Source organism: Lolium rigidum, chromosome 4 (genome assembly GCF_022539505.1).
Source record: "Lolium rigidum isolate FL_2022 chromosome 4, APGP_CSIRO_Lrig_0.1, whole genome shotgun sequence".
Lineage (NCBI taxonomy): Eukaryota > Viridiplantae > Streptophyta > Magnoliopsida > Poales > Poaceae > Lolium > Lolium rigidum.
This window is the reverse complement of record NC_061511.1, coordinates 63,575,122-63,590,484: the sequence shown is the minus strand read 5'-3', so window position 1 is coordinate 63,590,484 and position 15,363 is coordinate 63,575,122. Positions and strand designations below refer to the sequence as shown.

The window sequence follows — 15,363 nt, the reverse complement described above, 5'->3', positions numbered from 1 at the left end:
GATGTCGGTCGTCGTCATTCCCCAGTCTCCTGATTTCTGTCCACCTGAAAAAGGTCGAGGCCCAGGCTGTTCCTCACGCGGGCGTCGGGCGCGCTAACGGATGCAAAGAGCGTCAAATAGGATTTTGCCTAAATTGGGGTCGAATTTCAACATAATTCAAACTCGGCCAAATCTGGTTCGATTTACATCAACTTTGAACGCCAATTCAGACAAAGAAAATAACCGGGCCCAGGAAGCATCCTATTCCAGCCCAGCCACACAGAGCGGCCCAGCAGCGGGGAGCAGACCACCTGTAGGCTGCTGCCGTCGCCGGCCGCTCCTCATTTCCGATGTCGCGGCGGCGCTACATAGCTCTCCGTCGTCTCAGCTTACCGCCTCCCCGTTCCATTCCCCAGCAGCCCCTAAATCCGCCGCTCCCCGCTCAAATCCCCGTCTCTCCGGCCGCCGATTGCCGGATATGAAGCAGAAGAAGCCGGCGACGGCGGCGACTACCAGTACCAGGAGGAAGGCGGCTGGGGCAGCGGCCCCCACACCCAAGAGGCCACGGAAGCGGGCACGCGGTCTCCCCAGCCACGGCGATCTCATCAGCAACCTTCAAAACTAACATGCCATACTCGGCACCATCATTTCGCTCCTGCCCACCAAGGACGGCGCCCGCACGCAGGCCATCGCCCGCCGGTGGCGGCCCCTCTGGCGCACAGCGCCCCTGAACCTCGTCGCCGACTACTACCTCTGCGCCAGCAAGTTCAAGCGCTTGCCCCTCGTCTCCAAGATTCTCTCCGACCACCATGGCCCCGCCCTCCGCTTCCGCTTCCCTTTCATCCGTCTCCACAAAGCCAAGAAGAGGTACGCCGAGGATGCCGCTCAGGTCGAGAGCTGGTTCCGTTCCAGGGCTCTCGCCAACCTTCAGGTGCTCCACATCAGCTTCGAACCCTTGGACTATACGCATGCGGCCGAGAAGCGTTTCCCGCTGCCGCCATCGGTGCTTCTCTGCGCACCGACCGTTGTTCTGGTCGGAATCAGCTTCTGTGATTTCCCAAAGGAGATACCTCCTTCGCAGAGTTTTCCCTTGCTCAAGGAGCTCTACCTGCGCTGCGTTTCCATCTCCGAGGATGTCTTCCATGGGGTGCTCTCTTCTTGCCCTGTCTTGGAGTCACTGTATCTACAGAGCACTGGGGATGTGGGTTGCTTCCGCATTAGCTCACCAACTCTTAGGAGCCTGGGCCTCTGCAAATGTTTTTCAATCCAAGGAGAACTGATTATCGAAGATGCCCCTTGCCTTGAAAGGCTGATACTACCTCAACCAGGTGAAGGCGGTGATACTCTCCGGGTGATCAGAGCACCTAAACTGCAAATATTGGGCCGTTTGTCAGGCCGCATCTCGGAAATTGAGATTGCAAACCTAGTCTTCAAGGTAGCAGCAGCAACCTCTTGCTATTGATTCTGTCATGTAGCATTGTTACATGCATAATATTTTTATATGTCCATTGTTTTCTCCAGAGTTTAACCCCAGCAAGCTTCAATAACACGCTAAGCAGCGTGAAGATTTTGGCTCTCGAGTTTTCTTCCCCTGATTTGGATGCTGTAATAGATGTCTTAAGGTGCTTCCCGTGCTTGGAAAAGCTGTATGTCATGGTGAGTATCATCTTTGCTTTCCGGTTTCCAGTTTTTACTTGATCGTTTGATCCTCATGCAAACAAGTTATTTGTTTAAATTTGATCTTGTCCAGGTAGGAATTACTTTAACATATGTCTCTTCTTTATTTTTTCCAGTGTATGGAATTCTTAAATATACCTATGAAGAAAAATGCGCATCAGTACAACCGACTAGATCCAGTCAAATGCCTCGAGACTCATCTAAAAGAATTGGTGTTCGATGTTTATGAGGGGGATGAGCAAGCTGTTCACTTTGCCAAGTTCTTTATATTGAACGCGAAAGTGCTAAAGCAAATCAAGTTTGGAGTCAGTGAGAAGATCGGCAAGGAATGTATGGCTGATCAATACAAGCTGCTAGAAGTGGGAAATATGGCTTCTCCAGATGCACAATTGGAATTCATACATAGTGGTGATAACTCCTTGGATGCCCACGAATTGCAGATCCCTTAAGCTGATCTTGTTTAAATGAGGTAGACGCTCTTTCAGAAGAATCGTACTAATGGCATGTTAGTTGTCTGGTCTAGACCGGAAATTATTACCCTTTTCTTGTTCGGTAGACATGGTTGATGCTTGAATATTGTGCCCTGTCTTTGTCCTAATCCTTGAATTGGATATGGCTGCTCCACTTCCAGGCTAATGTTCCTTTGTAATGTCCAACAGGGTATGTCATGAAAAATAGTTTACTGCCAAGAGTTGTAACTGGGAAATAGTAAGCTGAGCACTAAACTCCTACCACACCGTCTCTTGTCTAAGAGGACTGTGTTGAAAGTTGCTTTGTTTCAGTCAGCAATGTGTTGAAAAATCAGTATCTCTTTTTACACAAAAGTATGCGACGTTTAAGTGCTATTTTTTCATTTGTATGGAAAGTTGACCTGATACTGTTAATATATGTATTTGCATTATTTCTTTTATAGAATATGTCATGTTAGTGATGATCACATATCATATTTTTTGTCCTTTTCCCATCTTACATGAACGTCAAACTTGAATAAACTGTAATTACAGTGTGAACTCCCTTTGTATAGTACACTAAATATACATTTCCCTAATACATTTAGAAAGTGCATTGGTTTACTGCCAACTGTCAGGGTTTGTTCGTATTATGCAGATCTTCTTCTCTTCCTAACAGGAGGCCAACATATGCTGGAACTAGACCAAGTTTAGTTCCATGATACTCTAGTCCTTTACCTCTGCAATTTTCATTTCAATTTATCAAACATTATTCAGCGGGTAAATGTTGATTTCAAGAATTAGGACTCTTTGAATCATGCAAATCAACATGCTTTTGACAATCATAGAAGTGACATATCTTGCAATTAATTTTTGATAATTTTCACTGCCAACATTTTGTGTTTCTTCGGATTGATGCACACTCTCATGATTTAGTGTCGCTACTCAGAATTTCAGCTGCTATGTCATTGGCTGCCAATTTTAGCTGTAAACTTTTTGTGTTTCTTCAGTATTACTGGGAAGAAGAAGCAGCGGTCTCCAGGATGCAGGAAAGGTCTCTCATCATCAGTTCATGGGAATCTAAATAGGACAAGAAGTCAAGAACTAGGTTGTGCACCCATCATGTTAAAGATCGATATCTAGGAGAAATTCCCATCAGTCAGTTGTACAATTAGATGACTCTAATACCACACCTGATGTTTACGTCTGAGAATGACGGCTTTCTATTGGTTAACAGAACCATTTCCTGAATTGAGCTGGCAAGAACTTGTATCATACCCATGAATATATTGGTAGCTTGTTTCCAAGCTCTGTGTTTGTGTTTATGATACGTATGTGCTTTTCGTAGGATAGTAGTTGATACTTGATACCTCGGCAGTAATGATCCTATCCAAGTTGTTTCAACTAATTGTAGTGCCCATTTCAGCTTCACATGCAGTTATGTACACACAACAGTTATGATTATTCTGTCGATGCAATCACCTGGCAAGATGTTTATATGCGTCTCATTTGCTTTCTATTTGATGAGATTCAGCTACATTGGCTTGCATAACTGACTTGAAGTGAGCGGAACGCTTATGCAGATATAGTGCTGTTTATAGGTGTCTCACTGAAACTTGTGGATTTTCAGAGGACTTAGCATCTCGCTCTGCTCACTAGTTGTTCCATATATATCTCAATTTCGTTTGGCATCACATAAGGCAATTAATAAATAATTTTAAAGTAAAGCACTAGAAATCCGTCAGCAGAAACAAAAATCTCAGAACTAAACTAACTATCTTTAAGTGAACGAAGTCGGCCTGGTGGGGGTAGTACGTAGAGCAACTCTGGTGGACCCTGTATCCCGCGTCCCGCGGCCTTTGAACTCGCGGTACAGGCCACGCCAAACACATTTTGCGCGATGAAAATGTGTCACGCAGATCGATACTATGATGTTATGTCGTTTTCTTTTGCAGGGTCTGGTCTGCCGCAACCCTCATAAGATGCTGTTGCTCCGCATGAAGAGCAACAGTGGCTTCTGCGGCGTTTGACTCTGGCAATTTGGTCTCTTGGCCACCGAAATCACCAACCGTGGGGAGCGGTTGTGGCTAGGAATCTTTGGGTCGCCCGAGCTCGCCACTCGCACTTATGATGCGTTGTCGTGGTGGTTCGGCCGCTCCTGCGCCAATCTCAATTTCCCGAATGTGGAGAGCATCCAGGAGGCCAAGTACATCGACCTTGCGCTCCGGTCGATGACCTGCGCGAAGGATCTGAAGCATTGTCTTGCATACATGCCATGCCGACAAGGCGGCCATGGCGAGGTTCCTCGAAGCACACCCTGGGCTTGCGCATGCGGAGCTCGACTTCTATGGAGAGAGAGAGAGAGAGAGAGAGAGAGAGAGAGAGAGATGAGGGGAAGCGATCTGCTGTAGGTGGAGCTTCGACATCCGTGAGGGAGGGCGACCTCTCCACCATCACTGTCGAGTCGTCAGAGTCGGAGATGGGCGACACATTTTTGGAGTAAATTGGCCAATCCTCCAATGACGACGACGATTTCTGAGATGACCTCTAGGTGTGTCGAGTCTGAAGAGTTGAAGTGACGAGATCGATGCTATCTATCTAGTGTCGAAATAGTGTCAGTGTTGATGATGTCCATCTAGTGTCAGAATTGTTTATCTAGTGTCTAAATCGAAGTGTCAAAGTTTCTATGTATCGAACTATCGTTATGAAAATTTTGTGAACTTCTCAACTTTGTGACGCAGTCGAATTACATTTGAAATGTGGTAAAGTTTCCAAGTTTGCATGGATCCGTGTGCCCTATTTTACATCATCTAGAATTTCTCCCGTACCCCATTTTACATCATCTTGTGTTGGTGCCCAAAATTTCGTGCCCTAAAAGGTGGCAAAACACAAAAAAAAAAAATGGTGCACTAAAATCCAAAATTGATACATCATCTATTTGACTATTTCCAACAATTTGGTGAGACAAAGAAAAAAGGTGGGACCCAGGTGACACACCAGCCCAGCCACATAGCTAGCGTGGCCCAGCAGGGTGAGCATGAGAGAGCAGGCCATCGTTTGAGTGCTGAACTAACTCCTACATCTATGCCAACGATCAAGGGATAAACCTGATCATGGCTGTGCGATAAGGACTAGCTGACTAAGTCATGTACACTAACACCATCGAAGCCCCCAATATATACCGTGCGAGGCTAAACCCCCAAATCCCTCCGGCCGCCGGTTGCCGGGTATGAAGGAGAAGGCGGCGGCGGCGGCGGCGGCGGCGGCGGCGGCACCCGCAGTCAAGAGGCGCGAGTCCGGTGGAGCGGGCGGAAGGAGGCCACGGAAGCGGGCACGGGATGGCAACGGCGAAGGTGATCCCCCAAGCCACGGCGATCTCATCAGCAGCCTCACCGATGACATCCTCCGCACCATAATCTCGCTCCTCCCCACCAAGGAGGCAAGGACGGCGCTCGCACGCAGATCCTCGCCCGCCGGTGGCGCCCGCTCTGGCGCTCATCCCCTCTCAACCTCGAGGCCAACTACAGTCTCTGCCCCAACGAGTTCAAGCGCTTACCACTTGTCTCCAAGATCCTCTCCAAACACCCTGGCCCTGCCCGCCGCTTCCGTTTCTACATCAGCCTTCACAAAGCCAAAAAAAGATTCGCCGAAGAAGCCGCTCAGATCGAGAGTTGGTTCCGTTCTCCAGCACTCGACGGCCTTCAGGATCTTGACATTAGCTTCTCCCTCCTGGACTACACAGATGAGAAGCGTTACCCCCTGCCACCATCGGTGTTTCTGTGCGCATCAACCCTTGTAGTGGCTAGAATGAGCTTCTGCGATTTCCCAAAGGAAATCCCTCCTTCGCTCAGTTTTCCCTTCCTCAAGCAGCTCACCTTGGAGCGCCTTTCTATATCTCGGGATATCTTCCATGCTGTACTCTCTTCCTGCGATGTCTTGGAGTCACTCTACTTAGAGGAAATTCATGGTGATGTGGGTTGCCTGTGCATTAGCTCACCGACACTTAGAGCACTTGGCCTTTGCGCTTGTTTTCCAGGGAGCGGGGAAATTGTCATTGAGGACGCCCCTCTCCTTGAAAGGCTGCTACTACCTTGTCCAGAAGAGGGTCGTGAGACTATCGAGACTATCCGGGTAGTTAGGGCACCTAGTTTGCAAATATTGGGCCCATTGTCGCCCCACATCTCTGAAATCAAGATTGCAAGCCTACACTTCAAGGTAGCAGCAGGCCAGCAGCAACCTTTTGCTATTGCTTCTTGCATGCAGCGTTGTCACGTTTATAATATTTTTTCATATGTCCATTGTTTTATTCAGAGTTTAACCCCGGCCAGCTTGAAGAATACAATAACCACTGTGAAGATTTTGGCTCTTGACTTTTCTGTCCCAGATTTGAATGCTGTTATTGACGTCTTAAGGTGCTTCCCGTGTTTGGAAACGCTCTATGTCACTGTGAGTACTCATCTTTTACTTAAATGTCACATTGTGCATTTGATTCTCTTTCAAAATGCTTATTTGCGCATATAATCTGGTCTGCGTAGGAATTATTTAACTTATTTCTCATCTTTACTTTTTCAGTCGTGTGAATACTTAAAGATGCCACTGAAAGATGGGCGTGAGTATGACCCACTAGATCCGGTGAAATGTCTTGAGACACATCTAAAAAAATTAGTGATGGACGATTATAATGGCGATGAGCAAGATATTGGCTTTGCCAAGTTCTTTGTTTTGAACGCGAAAGTGCTAAAGGAGATCAGACTACAAGTCCACGAGAAGGTCAACAAGGAATGGGTGTCTGATCAATACAAGCTGCTAGAAGTTGGAACTAGAGCTTCTGAAGATGCACAATTGGAATTCATACGATGTGATTCTAGGTCTTTGAATGCTCATGATTTGTCAATTGCTGATCCCTTCTCCGCCTATATTTTGAATGGAGTAGATGCGACTTCAGATGAATAGTACCCAGGCGTCTACAACTCTCCATTGTGTTCGGTCTAGAACTAAAGAATTTATTGCCTTTTTAGCTTGTTACGTAGACAATGTTGGTGCTCCAAGATTGTGTGATGTCTTTTGTCAAATCCTTAATTTGGATATTGCTGTTTCAATCCTAGTTTAATGTCCTTTGTAGTTCCCAGCAGGTTATCTCATGCAAACATTGTTCACCAGGAACTATTAAACTCACCAAACTCCTACTGCGCTTTCATTTGTCGAAGTATGGATGCTTTCTACCTTCTTAACGTTTCAGTTGGCAATGCATTGCTTGTGTCGAAAAGTTACTTCTACTGTATTGTTCCTTTTTCTACAAGTATCTGGCGGTTCTATTTCTCATTGCTGTGGAAAGTAGACTTGTACTGTTTTATATATGTATTTGCCTTGGTCCTTCTAGAAACCACCAAGTTATGTCAACTCACGATCTTTTTTTGATTCATTTTCTGATCTCACATTAACGTTACATCTGAAGACACTGTAATTACAGTGTGCGCTTTCTCTTCGTAGTACTACAGTAAAATCTCATTTTCTTCGCAAAATCAACATGTACATTAGTAGTTGGAACCAGACCAGATAATGCAACATATGCTGGAACATACCAATTTTAGTTGGATGATATTGTGGTTCTTCAATAGATCCAGTTCGAAGTGATCCCTCATTGTAAGTAAGATTTATCCAAGTTTCTCGACAAGTCACTACAGGGAGTATCTCTGCAGTTTCCATATGAATTGATGAAACACTAACATCGCTCTTTTGCATTATCATTCTTCACTGGATAAATGTACATTCCAATTTCACCTCTGGCCGAATCATGTGAAATCAGCATTCTTTCGATGATCATATAAGTGATCATCAAAGAAATGTTGATTACAGTGGCATGTTAGCCACTTATAAGTGACATAGGATAATTGAGTTTATTTATTCCCAATTGGTTCTGCACCTAAGTGAGCAGAACACTTATGAGGTTGCATATAGGTTTCGCATTGCACCTTGTGGAACTTATTAGGATTTGACATCTCGCTTGACTTATGAGTTGTTCTATGTAGTCCAATTTCATTTGCTTGAGAGTAACGTATCATGTAAAATATACATACTGGATTGGCATATGCTCATATGAGCATATGCAAATACATATGAGCATTTCATTATTCAAAAAACCTGCTGCCGACAATTTGATACAAGGTGCTGAAAACTAGGTAACAGGAAACGAAAACAAGAAACAAAACAAGAAAAGGAATGAAACACAGCTTGAGCTCCGAGACCATTGTCCAGCTTTGCGATCCGACTAGAGAGGCATCGTAGCTGGTGAAGAAGACCGCCATTGAGGGACTCACACAATCGTCAACATCCAGAAGCCAAGCAAAGCCCAGGCACCATCCGTTTCCACCTCCAAACAAAGCTCCCTGCTTTCTCTCCCTGGATCGGAGGGCGTCGTACATGTGGGAGGTAGATCGCTCTCCCTGAGCACGCATGAATATTGGGAGTTACCACCGGGGAGAAGGACTCCGAGCACTCGCCTCGCCTCTCCGCACCGCCACCCACAAACATCACTGCCACCCGCAGCACAAACCACCAAACCAGACCAGCAAACGAAGACGATGCGTACCAACCTCCGTCGAGCTCATCCACCAAAACCCACTGATGTCTACGGGAGCTTCTATTCTTGTAGACAGTGTTGGGCCTCCAAGAGCAGAGGTTTGTAGAACAGCAGCAAGTTTCCCTTAAGTGGGTACCCAAGGTTTATCGAACTCAGGGAGGAAGAGGTCAAAGATATCCCTCTCATGCAACCCTGCAACCACAAAGCAAGAAGTCTCTTGTGTCCCCAACACACCTAATAGGTGCACTAGTTCGGCGAAGAGATAGTGAAATACAGGTGGTATGAATAAGTATGAGCAGTGGCAACGACACCAGAAAAGTGCTTTGCCCAGGACAGTAAACAAGCAGTAGTAACGCAGCAGTAGTAACGCAGTAAAACAGTAAACAAGCAGCAACAGCAGTATTTAGGAACAAGGCCTAGGGATTACACTTTCACTAGTGGACACTCTCAACATTGATCACATAACAGAATAGATAAATGCATACTCTACACTTTTGTTGGATGATGAACACATTGCGTAGGATTACACGAACCCTCAATGCCGGAGTTAACAAGCTCCACAATAATGCTCATGTTTTAGTAACCTTTAGTGTAAGATAGATCAACGAGACTAAACCAAGTACTAGCATAGCATGCACACTTGTCACCTTCATGCATATGTAGGAGGAATAGATCACATCAATATTATCATAGCAATAGTTAACTTCGCAATCTACAAGAGATCATGATCATAGCATAAACCAAGTACTAACACGGTGCACACACTGTCACCTTTGCACACGTGCGGGAGGAATAAACTACTTTAATAACAAATCACTAGAGTAGCACATAGATAAATTGTGATACAAAACATGTTGCAATCATAAAGAGATATAAATAAGCACTTCACTACGCCATTCAACATTGAGTAAGTATTCGTGAAATATGGCCTAAGAGACCCACACGGTGCACACACTTTGTCACCTTTACACACGTGGGACAAGGAGTCTCCGGAGATCACATAAGTAAAACTCACTTGACTAGCATAATGACATCTAGATTACAAGCATCATCATATGAATCTCAATCATGTAAGGCAGCTCATGAGATTATTGTATTGAAGCACATAGGAGAGAGATGAACCACATAGCTACCGGTACAGCCCCGAGCCTCGATGGAGAACTACTCCCTCCTCATGGGAGAAGCAGCGGTGATGAAGATGGCGGTGGAGATGGCAGCGGTGTCGATGGAGAAGCCTTCCGGGGGCACTTCCCCGCTCCGGCAGGGTGCCGGAACAGAGACTCTGTCCCCCGGATCTTGGCTTCGCGATGGCGGCGGCTCCGGAAGGTTTACGTGGTTTTCGTCGAACGCCCCGAGGTTTTTAGGTCGGGGGCTTTATATAGGCGGAGGAGGCGGCGCGGGAGGGCTTCGGGGGGCCCACACCCTAGGGGGCGCCCCCCTTGGCCGTGCCGGGGTGTGGTGTGGTGGCCCTGCCCCCTTCTCTCGGCGGTTCTCGTGTGTTCCGGATGCTTCCGGGTAAAATAGGAACCCGGGCGTTGATTTCGTCCGATTCGAGAATATTTCGTTACTAGGATTTACGAAACCAAAAACAGCGAGAAAACGAGGAGCCGGCACTTCGGCATCTTGTTAATAGGTTAGTTCCAGAAAATGCACGAATATGACATAAAGTGTGCATATAACATGTAGATAACATCAATAATGTGGCATGGAACACAAGAAATTATCGATACGTTGGAGACGTATCACCCACTATCTCAAAATGACGCCTCCAACGAGGGAACAACACCACCAGAGCGCCGCCACCATCCAAACCAAAGTTTTGGGTTTTCACCCGAGATAGACAGGGCAGGGAGGGAGGGGATACAACCTCGATGTCGCCTTCAAGAAGGAGAGCGGCGCCAACAGCGTCGTCGACGTCGTGGCTGCCACCGTCGGCCAAGGGTTCCCCCCAGTCCAGAGCCCACATCCGACCACACCCACCAGCCACCGGAGGAAGTCCGGGGCCAGGGAGGTGCGACGAGCACCGCAGGGAGGAGGAGGAGCAGCAGTCTTCAGATCTGGTACCAGAGGCCCATCGGGGCGACCTCCGCACCATGCCCACACTCGCCGCCCCTTCACCGCCCGCGCGGTCGAAGAACACGGACCGCAGCACGGCACCCCCGCCCGCCGCCAAGCCGACGTTGCCCCACCCACGCGCCTAAGGCCGCCGCCCGGATCCATGGCCCCGGCTCGGTCGTCGGAAGACACCCAGCCACGGCCACCGGCCACCACTCCCAAGAGCCGGCGAGGCCGCACCGGAGGGACGCGGGCCTTCAATTCCCAGCGGCGGAGGCCACCCCCACACGGTCGTCTTCCTCCCTACAACTGCGCACGAGGGGGGGGGAGCGAGGGAAGTTCCCCGCCGCCCCTTCACCGTCGGCCGCCTCCGGGGGTGACGAGGGGAAGGAGAGGTATGGGAAGGCGGTGGAGGGATGTAGGGTTCCCCGGTCGGGCCGGAGGGCGACCCAAGGGAGGACTGTTTCTAAGGGCATCTCTAGCGGCGCGACGCATTCCGGACACCCAAATTGTCCGCGGGCGTTCGTTTGCGTCACCTGGCGGACGCGAAAATGACCTCGAGGCGCGAATTGTCCGTTTGCGTCGGGGGCCACCCCCAGCGGTCGGACGCATTTTGGACATCCCACTGTTTTGTTTCCCAGCTCCTTCTTTTCCTTTTTGTTGAAAACTCCCCAGTTTGTATGAACTAGTAAGCGTGCACGTGCAACGCACGTCCTATATTGTGTCACAAAACATATACCGTCAATCACATTTTTCTTGTAGTGTGTTATATGCCAAGCCACTTAAATGTAGTGGTCTGGAATGTCTTTAGTGGCACGCTGATACGTCTCCGACGTATCGATAATTTCTTATGTTCCATGCCACATTATTGATGTTATCTACATGTTTTATGCACACTTTATGTCATATTCGTGCATTTTCTGGAACTAACCTATTAACAAGATGCCGAAGTGCCGGTTCTCGTTTTCTGCTGTTTTTGGTTTCAGAAATCCTAGTAACGAAATATTCTCGGAATCGGACAAAATCAACGCCCGGGTTCCTATTTTCACCGGAAGCATCCAGAACACCCGAGAGCCACCAGGGAGGGGGCACAGGCCCACCAAACCACATGGCGGCGCGGCCAGGGGGGCCCGCGCCACCCTATGGTGTGGGCACCCCTTCGACCCTCCTGCGCCGCCTCTTCGCCTATATAAAGCCCCTGGATCGAAAACCCTATAACGATTGGCGAAAACCACAGAAACCTTCCAGAGCCGCCGCCATCGCGACGCCAAGATCTGGGGGACAGGAGTCTCTGTTCCGGCACGCCGCCGGAACGGGGAAGTGTCCCCGGAAGGCTTCTCCATCGACACCGCTGCCATCTCCACCGCCATCTTCATCATCGCTGCTGCTCCCATGAGGAGGGAGTAGTTCTCCATCGAGGCTCGGGGCTGTACCGGTAGCTATGTGGTTCATCTCTCTCCCATGTACCTCAATACAATGATCTCATGAGCTGCTTTACATGATTGAGATTCATATGAGTTTTGTATCACTACTATCTATGTGCTACTCTAGCAAAGTTATTAAAGTAGTTCTATTCCTCCTGCACGTGTGTAAAGGTGACAGTGTGCACCATGTAGTACTTGGTTTATGCTATGATCATGATCTCTTGTAGATTGCGAAGTTAACTATTGCTATGATAATATTGATGTGATCTATTCCTCCTACATATGCATGAAGGTGACAGTGTGCATGCTATGTTAGTACTTGGTTTAGTCTTTTGATCTATCTTACACTATAAGGTTACCAAAACATGAGCATTATTGTGGAGCTTGTTAACTCCGGCATTGAGGGTTCGTGTAATCCTACGCAATGTGTTCATCATCCAACAAAAGTGTAGAGTATGCATTTATCTATTCTGTTATGTGATCAATGTTGAGAGTGTCCACTAGTGAAAGTGTAATCCCTAGGCCTTGTTCCTAAATACCGCTGCGTTACTACTGTTTGTTTACTCGTTTTTCATGCGTTACTACTCGCTGCAATACTACCACCATCAACTACACGCCGGCAAGCTATTTTCCGGCACCGTTGCTACGCTACTATTTATTCATACCACCTGTATTTCACTATCTCTTCGCCGAACTAGTGCACCTATTAGGTGTGTTGGGGACACAAGAGACTTCTTGCTTTGTGGTTGCGAGGTTGCATGAGAGGGATATCTTTGACCTCTTCCTCCCCGAGTTCGATAAACCTTGGGTGATCCACTTAAGGGAAAACTTGCTTGCTGTTCTACAAACCTCTCGCTCTTGGAGGCCCAACACTGTCTACAGGAAAGGAGGGGGAAAGTAGACATCAAGCTATTTTTACGGCGCCGTTGCCGGGGAGGAAAGGTAAAAGGTACTCACACTTCGGACCTCGGCTACTAAGCTATTTTCGCCGTTGTAAGTACTCGAAGCTATTTCCTTTAGATCCTGCAATTGCATCTTTTTGTTTCTTGTTTACACTAGCTAGGCATAATGGAAAACAACAAAAAAATTGGTGAGCTTTTTAGTCTTTTTCCTAATTTAGAATTGTTTGATGCGGAAATTAAAAAACCTATGGAACCTTATTTGCATGTTAGTAGCGATGTTATTAGTATGAATGCAATTACTGCTAATGCTATGGAGAAGTCTAAGGTTGGGGAAGCTAGTTTTTGTGATCTTTTTAGCGTCCCATCTTTAGGGGAGAAAATTTGTTCTGATAATGCTTTATCTCCCATATGCAATAACTCTAATGATGCTTGTGATATTTTAAATCCACCTGCTGAAAGTATTCCGTATAAAATACCTATGAAAATTATTGAACGTGTTATGGATAACCACTATAAAGGGGATGGAACCGTCCATCCTAGAGATCATTCATTGTTTTTGCACGAATTATGCGGGTTATTCAAGTGTGCGGTATCTCTATGGATGAAGTGAAGAAGAAGCTATTCTCCGTTTCGTTGTCCGGTAAAGCGGCGCATTGGTATAAATTGTTGGAGAATAGACATTCTCTTGGTTGGGAGGAAATTGCATCTCTCTTTTATTCTAAATTTTATCCTCCTCATGAAGTGCATATTGATAGGAATTATATTTATAACTTTTATCCTCGTGATGGAGAGAGTATTTCTCAAGCGTGGGGGAGATTGAAATCACTAATGCTCAAATGTCCCATTCATGAGCTCCCCTGTAATGTTATTATTAATAATTTTTATGCGAGGCTTTCGGGACAACACAAGGACTATCCGGACGCGTGTTCGGAGGGATCTTTCACAAGCAAGGAGGTTGAAGCTAGGTGGGATCTTCTTGATCGGATTGAGGACAACGTCTGAAGGATGGGAGAACGACAAAGGTAAAGAGTCGGTATAAATTATGATTATGAATGCATTGAAGCTTTTATGGATACCGATAAATTTCGAAATATGAGTGCTACTTATGGTCTTGACTCTCAAGTTGCTGCAAATCTTTATAAATCCTTTGCTTCTCATTTTGAATTGCCTAAAAAGAATTTTGATAAGTATCATGAGCCTTTTAAAGAGGCTTGCATGAAGAATGAAATTGTTGTTAATTATTGCAATAAGCATGTTAATTTTTGTGGAATGCATAGACCTTGTGGAATTAATCAAGCCAAAGATGAATATTGCATCCATCATACTAATGAAAAAACTAGAAAGTGGGCTAGGGCTCTAGATGATCTTGGTAAAAAAGTTTGTGCCCTCTATCCTTTTATTTGTGAAGTTTGCCATGAAGTGGGTCATTTTAATTTTCAGTGCTCCTCCAATGATAATTTGAACCCAATGAGTGCTGCAAATTTGTATTGTGATGATGAAATTACTCCTAATCAGCATGATGAACTTACTTTATTTTTGGGGAGTGAAGAACTGTCGAGAAAAATCTCTTTGTTACATATGAGTGATCTTGATGTTGATGATGTCCTGCATGGGTGTTTTTCTTATTGCATTGATAATAGCCATACAAATACTTACATACAAAATATTTTAGAAGATGACACCTTGCCAAAATATGATAGGACCGCTGTGTGTTTTCAATTAATTAATGAAAAGGAGGGATCCTCCCAAGTTTCTTCTATTGTTTCTGAAAGTAAATCAGGTTATGCGGACAAGCCACCCTTCAAGCCTCTTCCTCCTAAAGAAGGGAACGTGGAGAAGGAAGAGAAGAAGAAGAAAAGGGAACGAAGGAAGAAGAAGAAGAAGAAGAAGAAGAAGGAGAATAAAAAGAAAGAGGTAACGGCGTATCCCCCGTGAATGAGATAACGCTAGGTAACCATAAGTATGTTGCTCCTAATGATTATTGTGATAATGAATCTGAATACGATGATCTTCCTATGCCCTTTACATACATTAGCAATCATGATTTGAATGAGCACACTACTTTTGATATTGCAAATCTCACGGGAAACTAATTCTGAAAATGATGATGATAATAATTGCCATAGTGTCGGTGCTATCCATGCTTCCTCCCATAATGATATAGAAAGCTCTAAGCTTGGGGAAGAGGTGTTTGAAAACTACATTAAGTCATATATATATCTAAAAAGGTCACATTGAATGACAAAAAAAAAAAAAAAAAAAAAAAAATCAGTAATAATGTGTCTGAATTGTAGTTG

At 46.0% G+C, this 15,363-nt stretch overlaps 1 protein-coding gene across 1 annotated transcript; it reads left to right on the top strand.

The window, feature by feature from the left end:
- The first annotated feature begins 457 nt into the window (after positions 1-457).
- LOC124647164 (putative FBD-associated F-box protein At5g56560) lies at positions 458-3,602 on the top strand. Its single transcript, XM_047187140.1, has 5 exons — positions 458-553; positions 647-1,414; positions 1,501-1,635; positions 1,773-2,125; positions 3,116-3,602. The coding sequence occupies exons 1-4, from the start codon at positions 458-460 to the stop codon at positions 2,103-2,105; spliced, it is 1,332 nt and encodes a 443-aa protein (XP_047043096.1). The 3' UTR covers positions 2,106-2,125; positions 3,116-3,602.
- The last annotated feature ends 11,761 nt before the right edge of the window (positions 3,603-15,363 follow it).